Source organism: Mustela nivalis (assembly GCF_964662115.1).
Source record: "Mustela nivalis genome assembly, contig: HAP1_SCAFFOLD_1842, whole genome shotgun sequence".
In the NCBI taxonomy this organism is placed as follows: domain Eukaryota; kingdom Metazoa; phylum Chordata; class Mammalia; order Carnivora; family Mustelidae; genus Mustela; species Mustela nivalis.
This window is the reverse complement of record NW_028134822.1, coordinates 22,053-31,571: the sequence shown is the minus strand read 5'-3', so window position 1 is coordinate 31,571 and position 9,519 is coordinate 22,053. Positions and strand designations below refer to the sequence as shown.

Here is a 9,519-nt window from a genome sequence, read left to right as displayed (position 1 = left end):
TATAGATTAACATTTTTTGTGGGTGCTTGTATATTTGACACACAACATCATACTGTTTTCCGGTATACAACGTAGTGATCGACTTTCTCTGTAGTTTATGCTCTGCTCACCACAGGCGCAGCTACCATCTGTCATTATACAATACCATGAACTGTATTTCCTATGCTAGGCCTTCATTCCTGTGGTTTATTCATCCCCTACCTGGAAGCCACTCTCCATCCATGAAAATTACAGCTTAGATGTAGCTTAAGCCACATTGTCTAGACACAGGATACATTTTGTTTAAGCTTTGCTGGGATCAGTAATCTGGGCTTCTCTCATATTGTGGAGCCAGTTTCACAGTTTTCCTCAAAGAATTAATTAATAATGATCATGAACTGAGCATGAATTTGGTTAAATTTTAAAAATATCAACTCTGTCTCAATTTTCATTGTGTAGAATCCCAACTTTTCTTGACATCAAGCTGGCAACATCCTTTCCTCTGGTGTTGGCTCTATTCTTCCTGTCTCAGGTAGTAGGTCTTAAATAAGAGCCATATCCTTGATGGAGATGTTTTCTCTTTTAAAGATGTTGCCTGAATTTATGAGTATGAGAAGTAGAAGATAGAGGAAAGGATATCATCTCTAACAAAGCGAAATGGAAAATATCTAGCTATTTAAGATGGAAGGATATATGTTAAAAAAACTATCAATGGATTGATTTGGGAGAACACATATTAATTTTATGTTCTTAGGGCCTAATAAAGGATAGCCTAGTGTAAAAGTATGGAACCGCAGTGTACAGGGCTTGGTATTTTCTGAATCAGATGGAAGAGCATCGGGATCATGTCATGGAGTTGAGTTTCCCAACCTCTGCTGAGGGAAATCCTTTTCTAAGCCGGTGGTGGTTGTAATGAGACACTAATACTGGGGATGAGACCTTCCTCAAAGGTCTAGCTTTGAAATTGAGAAGTCTCACAGCATAAAGAGAATTTATTCTTCCTCTCATTCCCCCCTCTCTATAGATAGTTTGGGGGATAGAGAGATAAATATATATTTAGTTAGGCAGGAAGTTCTGTATCACAAGGCAGCCATTTTGTATGATTCATTATTATTTTTTGAGCAGCTCCCAAGTGCCAATACTTTATTAAGGATCACATCTATTATCTTATTTAATACTTGTAACATTTCAACTCGTATTACTGGCCTCAAGTTATATATGACAACTCCCTCACAATTATTCAGCTGTAGTGTAGACCTTTGAAGTGTGCATTGCTATCAATAATAAAATTCTGAACTCATTAAGTTACCACATGAACTCTGGAGACAGAATAGAATTCCAAAACCCCCTTCCCTCCATTGTTGCCCCATGGTGTTCACTCCCCGTCTCCCTGCTATGTGGCCTTCTCTTGAGTATGGGTGAGACTTGTGACTATAATGGGTTGTCACTCATGATGTGTTCTGTTACATCACACTTTATCACAGCAAACTGGGAGAGGTTCTCCTACTGGCTTTATAGAAGTAAGTTGCTGTGTTAGATGGGACATCAAGCTGGCAACACAGAGCTTGGTTAGGGTAGTTAGGACTTGTGGGTGGGCTTTAAAACTGGGACTGAGGATCCCTATTAACAGCCAGCAAGAAATACAGATACCTCAGCCCTAAAACTGCAAGGAACTGAATTCTGCCAACAATCTCCATTGGCTTCACAGAGAAACCCATGCCTCAGATGAAATTCCAGACTTAGCTGACATCTTGATTTTAACCTTGAGCAGAACACCCAGCTCACCTGACTCAAGCACTGTAAGAAAGGAAATTTGCATTTCCTTTGTGCTGCTAAGTTTGTGGTCATTTATGATATATAACTAGAGATTAATACAATGGATTTCTATGACTTTCTACTGCATAGATCTGTGTGTGCCTCAGTTTGTGTGCAAGTGCTTTTGCTTGCCTGTGAGGGCGGGGTGGGGGGGTTATGTTGAAATCATTCTATCATCTTTACCAAATAATTTTTGTAACAAGCAAAGTTGAGTTTGACTCTAGAATTATCTACCATGGGATGATGAAGATAACACATGAAAATGGGTTTTCAGTTTTCAATTAAATGCTAGGTGCTCTCTCTATTCCCACAGGGAGAGACACAAAAGGCGTGGAAAATGACAAACGTGAGCCTTGTCACAATGTTCTTCCTCATGGGCCTTCCCCATGTTCCAGCAATGGACATGCCCCTCTGGGGAATCTTCTTGGTGATTTATGTACTCACTGTGGTGGGGAACCTCCTCATCCTGCTGGTGATCAAGGTGGATTCCCACCTCCACACCCCCATGTACTACTTCCTGGCCAACCTGTCCTTCATTGACATGTGGTTCTCCACCGTTACTGTGCCCAAAATGCTGATGGCCTTGGCATCACCAGGAGGCAGGGCCATCTCCTTTCCCAGCTGTGTGGCCCAGCTCTACTCCTTCCACTTCCTGGGGAGCACCGAGTGTTTCCTCTACACAGTCATGTCCTATGACCGCTACCTGGCCATCAGTCACCCACTCAGGTATGCCAGCATGATGAGTGGGAGGACATGTGCCCTCCTGGCCACCAGCACGTGGCTCAGTGGCTCTCTGCACTCTGCTATCCAGACCACACTGACATTCCGTCTGCCCTACTGTGGGCCCAGCCAGATCCAGCATTACTTCTGTGATGCCCCTCCCATCCTCAAGCTGGCCTGTGCAGACACCTCTGTCAATGAGATGGTGATCTTTGTCAACATCGGGGTAGTGGCCTCGGGCTGCTTTCTCCTGATAGTGCTGTCCTATGTGTCCATCGTCTGGTCCATCCTGAAGATCCGCACCTCAGAGGGGAGACACAGAGCCTTTCAGACCTGTGCCTCCCACTGCATTGTGGTCCTTTGTTTCTTTGGCCCTGGTCTTTTCATTTACCTGAGGCCAGGCTCCCGGGATGCTATGGATGGGGTTGTGGCAGTTTTCTACACGGTGCTGACACCCCTTCTAAACCCTGTGGTGTACACTCTGAGGAACAAGGAAGTGAAGAAAGCGTTGCTTAAGGTGAGAAGTAAGTCAGTATTCACTCAGCATAAATAAAGAAGAAAGGCCAGATATGACTAGCTTCTTTTGTTTTTGTTTAGAATTAAATTAAACCACCAACATGAACATTATACTTGTAAGGAACATTTCAACGATCCCATCTTAATTTTTTAATTAAAATTTCATGCATTTTAAAAAGTTTTCCCTCTTAATTTCTTGCCAGAATCCCAGTAAAAGCAACCGCAACCATTTAGGTGGTAATCTAAGAGGAAGGATGATGGCTTATTCTTGTTTATGTTCTACCAAGTAAATCATCAGAAAAGGGTTACTCCTATCCTCAAATAAGTATTTTGCGGAACTGCTCTTCAGTACAACTCACATATATTTTATTTTGCCAATTTAAATCAAACAATCTAAAAATCTCTTTCAATTTTCAAGCCATTATATTGAAGAAAATCACATGTAATATTTGTAATTCATTATATAACATAGTATCCATCTGATGAAATTCTACATTATATAATATCACACTAAAAGAACCTGATTCTCAAGAATGCCTTTGTCCACATTTATAAGATGACAAAAACTCCATAACTCTAATTTTTTCACTTTAACTTTCAAGTTTTTTTAAAGTAAATATTTATCTGCTTATGTGTTCTATGCACTATTTTACTGGATTACAACTGTCTAGATTGTTGTTTCATATTTACAGAGCTCCTGACTTTTATCTTAAATGCAAAGCTTCTAATTTCAGCAGTCTTCAAATTGTTTTTGTGAGTAAATAAGGGACAAATAGAAAATATGTGAAAAATAAGAAAATAATCTTTGAAAAAACTACCAATAAATATTGAAATTATTTTCCAGTTCTAGAACAATACCTAGTAATCAGACCTGTGTGATTAGGTTATCAGTAGTTCACATTTGTTTGACTTAAAGTGTAAAATGAACTTTGGACACTGGGGAGTTAAGAGTTGGGCCATGAACCTCAAAGGAGTCATTCAAATATATGCCTATATTATAGCATAAGGTAGTTTTTCTGAAAATAAATGCTTAATTTAAATGTCACATGTATCCTGTTAATGCAATAAATGTCAACACTGCCTAGCATACCAAGAAGAGAAGAAGAGAAACTGATGGGCACCTGTTAGAACTGGAGATTGCTTGTCAGACTGCTCAGATTTGCAGCACCTGACTTCCAGAGATGCTTTAGCGAGACAACCATCTGTGCTATATTGTATCTCTTGCTCTAAGTAAGTCATGAGGCTATGCTGGGAAGAGAATTGTACTATCTATACAGGTATGAGCACTGTAAGCCACAAAACAGTGATTTATCTAAGAGGTCAACTACTAGAGTTCACTTCAATAAACCAGACTGATATGGCTTAGTCTATGATCCTACTCAACTTGCAAAGGAGAAAACTGAGGATGAGTTTGATCAAACTTACTTAGCCAATGGATTCACATGGGTTCTTTCTAGTGTCTTGTAACATCATACTATTCTACTTAACTCACAGTAGCACAAAATGTTATGGGACATTGACTGAATGTTATGTTATGTAATAAGCAATAGAAACAGCCAAAGAACTGACAAAGTACCTGCATTCATGAAGGTCATCATCTGGTGTGGGTGCTACATCTGATGATGAAGCATCATCCAGAGGACATGGTGATAAGTGTGGGTACCCAAGGAGAGACCCATTAAGAGTTTTAAAGTGGAAATATGCTGAAAGATTCAAAATTCTCTGATAAAACATATTAAACGAAACATGTGGAAAGTAATTTAAGTGTGTAATGATGATAGGTAAGATAAATATCAGTGTCATTTTTTAGTTGACATTGTTACTAAAATGATTGTAGAATCATGTACAGTTGTATGCAATAAAATGGAGAGACCCACGGCATCAATATGCTCAGTGTACCCCAATGGCAAGAATTTGTAAAACTGTAGCATAATATCACAACCAAGATATCAGCATTGATCTAATCCACAGATCTTGTTTTCATTTGCCCAGTTTTATGTGTACACTTGTTATGTGTGTGTGTGTGTGTGTAGGTGTGTGCTAAGTAGTACACAATTGTAACACCTGTGTAGTTTTGGGTGTCCACCACCACAGTAAAGATTCTGAACAGTTCCGTGACTGTAAGGGTGTCTCATGTGACGATTTTTATCGAATATAAATATTGACCACTGAATAAAGCTATCAAATATTGGTAGTTTGTTAGAGGGTTAGATAAAAGAAATTAAAAGTTGTTTTACTCACTCGAGCATTTTTTATGTTCTCTTTTTCCTCCTTCCTGCCTATGTCCACCTACTTACTAATTCAGTACATAAATCCATATTAACTGGCTATTGTGTGCTGTGCACAATGAGTGCAACAGACCTCCTTTCAAGGAATTTACAGTCTCAATAAAAAAGTTGGGGGAAATTGGAGGGGGAGACGAATCATGAGAGACTGTGGACTCTGAAAAACAATCTGAGGATTTTGGAGGGCTGGGGGTGAGGGTTGGGTGAGCCTGGTGGTGGGTATTATGGAGGGCACGTAATTGCATGGAGCACTGGGTGTGGTGCATAAACAATGAATTCTGGAACACGGAAAAGAAATTAAAAAAATAAATTTTAAAAAAGGAAGTGCAAAGGCATAAGAAGAGGAGTCAGAAAAGGTAGACAAGTCATGAAGGAACTTGTCTAGAATACTAGGAAAAAGGATTTTCATCTTGCACATTTTGGAAAGTTGTTGAAATACAGAAAATGCCACAGTAATATTTAGCATTTCCATTTAGAGATATGATTAATAGCGGCATGGAAGATAGCGTGGAGGAAGGCAAGCTTTAAGAGAGAATGATAACTAAAGAGCCCTTTCAACTGCATCTCAGAAAAAAAGAAACGCACACTCACGACTCTCCAGGTCAACTACTCGTGTGGACAGGCAGCAGGCATCCTGACAGCACGGTGCAGCAGGTGGCAAATGGTAGCCAACTGTGTGAGGAGGTCGAGTTGATGAAGGAGTTTATGCTTTGGCAGTTGTGACATAACAAAGTAGAGAAAGTAATGAATGAGTTCTGAGGGTACAATCAAGCATCTAATTTTGGAACTGTTTGGGCTAAATACCTGAAGAAATTTCAAGTAAAATTTTCTAGTTGACAGTGTAGCTTAGGAGACTAGGCAGGTAAAGCCTACAAGGTTAAGTAAGCAAGAGGACGGGCCCCTGCGTTCTGTCGTTTGTGTTGGCCTTAAACATCCATTCCCTAAATGTGCAGAAAGAACCTTTTCCTGTTCCATGAGGAGCATAAGCAGGTACCAGCTCAGGGAAGAGAAACCTCCACCTTTCTTACTTTTCCACATAAGCCCAAGAAACATGGTTTGGAGAAATCTGTTTGTACAAATCTGTTGTTGCAACTCATTTGTCACAATAATACCCAAAGACCTTCTCAGAGATTGTAAAGTTAAAGAGCCCCTAAGACAGTGCTTGGAAGAGCAGCTACTTCTCGATGGTAAGGTCCTGGAGATACCAAGGGATGGGAGATCCTGAACATTGTTCCACCAATTCCCTAAGGCTATTGAACTATTCTGCTACAGAGATTACATGCATATAGCACCAGGAGCATATCCGAAGAAGATGAGATGGAAGTGAAGTCAAAAGCCTTAACATGAATCATGAAGGGAGAGCTGGAGGGATTGGGGGACAAAGATACACACAGAAGGCACATAGTGCACATGGAAACACATAAACTGGGCATTTAAAGGCAGTGATGAACCTTGTAACTCATAGTAATCCAGAGTGTGACACTTGGCATAAATATTGATGTATAGATCAATGGAGAAGCATATGAGTCTAGACCCACACATATCACTCAGTTGACTTTTAATCAAAATGCCAAACCACTTCAAAGGGGGAAATGAACAAATGATGCTTGGAAAGCTGGCTATGCATCTGTAAATACTGACCATTGACTACTACTTCACTGCATACACAGCAGTTATGTTAGATTGGATTACTGACCCAACTGTAAAAGCTAAAGTTATTACATTTGTATGGGGGAAAAAATCAAGAGAAAATATTTGTATACACGAAGTATCACAGATCTCTTAGAAAGGATAGAAAAACATGAGCCATAAAAGTAAATGAAAAATACCCTTATTAAAATGCAAAAAAACTGTGTTCTCTGGATGAAATTAATGAAGACATGAGTAGGCAAGATACACACTGAATACACATTACTAATACACATTAGTAATGTATATATCTGAGAAAAAAATTCAAGCCCTAAATGTGTCAAGATACCTCATACGTCAATAATCAGAAACAAAGGACTAATGAGAAATGGGCATAAGAGTTGGGGGCTCACTCCACAAAGAAAAACATGGGTAGCCAACAGAAAGGTGAAAAAGTACCCAACGTTATTAATAAACATTGAAACCTCAATTAAACCATAATAAGATACTACCATACATAATCAAATGGCTAAAATTAAAAAAAAAAACTGACAACATCAAATATGCATAAAAATGCAAAGCAATTGGAACTCAGATACTTCTAGTGGGTATATAAAATGGTATAACCAGTTTGTAGCAAAATCAGATAATTTCTTAAGGTATTAAACCTACACTTGTAATTTGACTTACCATTTCACTTAGCAGTTCTAGCCTCTGATGTTTACTCAAGAGAATTGCAAACATCTGTCCACCCAAATATTTGCAAATGAATCTACAAAGCATCTTGATAAATACCAGGCCCAGACTGGAAGCAAGACAAATGTTAAATAATGGGTGAAAAATCATGACGTAGCTATACAATAGACTACCATCTGGTGAGAAATGAATGATTGATAGGCACAAATACACAGATGAACAAGAAAAACAAGGATGAGTGAAAGAAGCTGGTCACAAAAATGTATGTGGTGTGGAGAGGGGGGTGGGGTTATAGACACTGGGGAGGGTATGTGCTATGGTGAGTGCTGTGAAGTATGTAAACCTGGCGATTCACAGACCTGCACCCCTGGTGATAAAAATACATTATATGTTTATAAAAAAATAAAAATAAAATAAAATCTGTTTCTATAAAAAAAATTTTAAAAAACGTCTGCGTTCTATGAATCCTTGCTGGAAACTCCAACAACCAGATGTCATCCACAGTAAGAAAGCAAGCAGCTCAGTCTGGGTTTCAGACTGGTGAAGAGCAACAGAAGGCACACAAGGATTCCACTGTGGTGATGGAAAAGGTTTTTATCTTGATTGTGGGAGTAAAAGTATGAACTGCATACAATATACTCCTGCACCATAAAAATTATAAGGGAAATTCCAAAATTGAATAAAATAGGGGCGCCCGGGTGTCTCAGTTGGTTGAACCTCTGCCTTCAGCTCGAGTCATGATTCCAGGGTCCTGGGATCGAGCCCCGCATCAGGCTCCCTGCTTGGCTGGCAGCCGGCTTTTCCATCTCCCTCTGCCTGCCACTTCCTCTGCTTGTGCTCTCTCTCTCGCTCTCTCTCTCTATCTCTGTCAAACAAATAAATAAAAACATCTTTAAAAAAATAAACAGAAATAGGTTTTAAAAAACCCCAACCCACCCCAAAATTGAATTAAAAGATCCAGATTGAAGAAGTACGAGAAGGAATAAATAGTACTCGTAAGGGGAATGTATAGGTAAAAATAAAACACTATTAGTTATTTAAAGCACAAGTAATAATAAAAATCAACTAAGTAATAAAGTACCAATAATAATGTCCTATGAGGTTTATAACATAATAAGAAATAAAATATAGGACAAAATATAAAGTTAAATGATTGTAAGGGTTTTGGACTTTTTAGGATGTTGTAAAGTGCTAACGTAAGTAAATTATTATTTTTTTAAAGATTTTATTTATTTATTTGACAGACAGGGATCACAAGTAGGCAGAGAGGCAGGCAGAGAGAGAGGGGGAGGCAGGCTCCCTGCTGAGGGGAGCCCAATGTGGGGCTGAGGTTCAATCCCAGGACCTTGGGATCATGACCTGAGCCGAAGGCAGAGGCTTTAACCCACTGAGCCACCCAGGCACCCCTAACATAAGTAAATTATAATATTAAAAATTATATTGAATATCATAAAAAGAGAAAGAATAATGAAAACAGGTAAAAACAAAAAGTAAATAAAGCAATGAAAACCCTTGTTAAATGCAGCAAATACTTTGATTAATATAAGGAAGACAGAAAAATTATGGGAATAAAGAAAAACGAATTTAAGGTAAGAATTGAAAACAAGTAACAAAATGTTCAATTTAAATCTAACTATATCAGCATTTAGATAAAATAACCACCTTAAATAATATAAAAATGATACAGACAGCCTGGAAAATTCTTAATTACCTAGCTTATTAGAAACTGTATTAAATACAAACAATGGAAATTAAAAAATAGAAAGTACCAGAATGGAAAATGTATGCCACAAAAACACCAGGAAAAAACCCAAGTCTATATTAATTATCAAATATGGTGAACTTTAAGGTAGGAAGTAAGAAGCAAGAAGGATATTTT

General features: G+C 38.6%; 1 protein-coding gene across 1 annotated transcript; it reads left to right on the top strand.

Moving 5' to 3' along the window:
- Positions 1-2,131: 2,131 nt before the first annotated feature.
- Positions 2,132-3,067, top strand: LOC309858091 (olfactory receptor 10G7; the record flags this gene model as incomplete). Its single annotated transcript, XM_082750780.1, has 1 exon — positions 2,132-3,067. The coding sequence occupies one exon, from the start codon at positions 2,132-2,134 to the stop codon at positions 3,065-3,067; it is 936 nt and encodes a 311-aa protein (XP_082606906.1).
- Between the last annotated feature and the right edge of the window lie 6,452 nt (positions 3,068-9,519).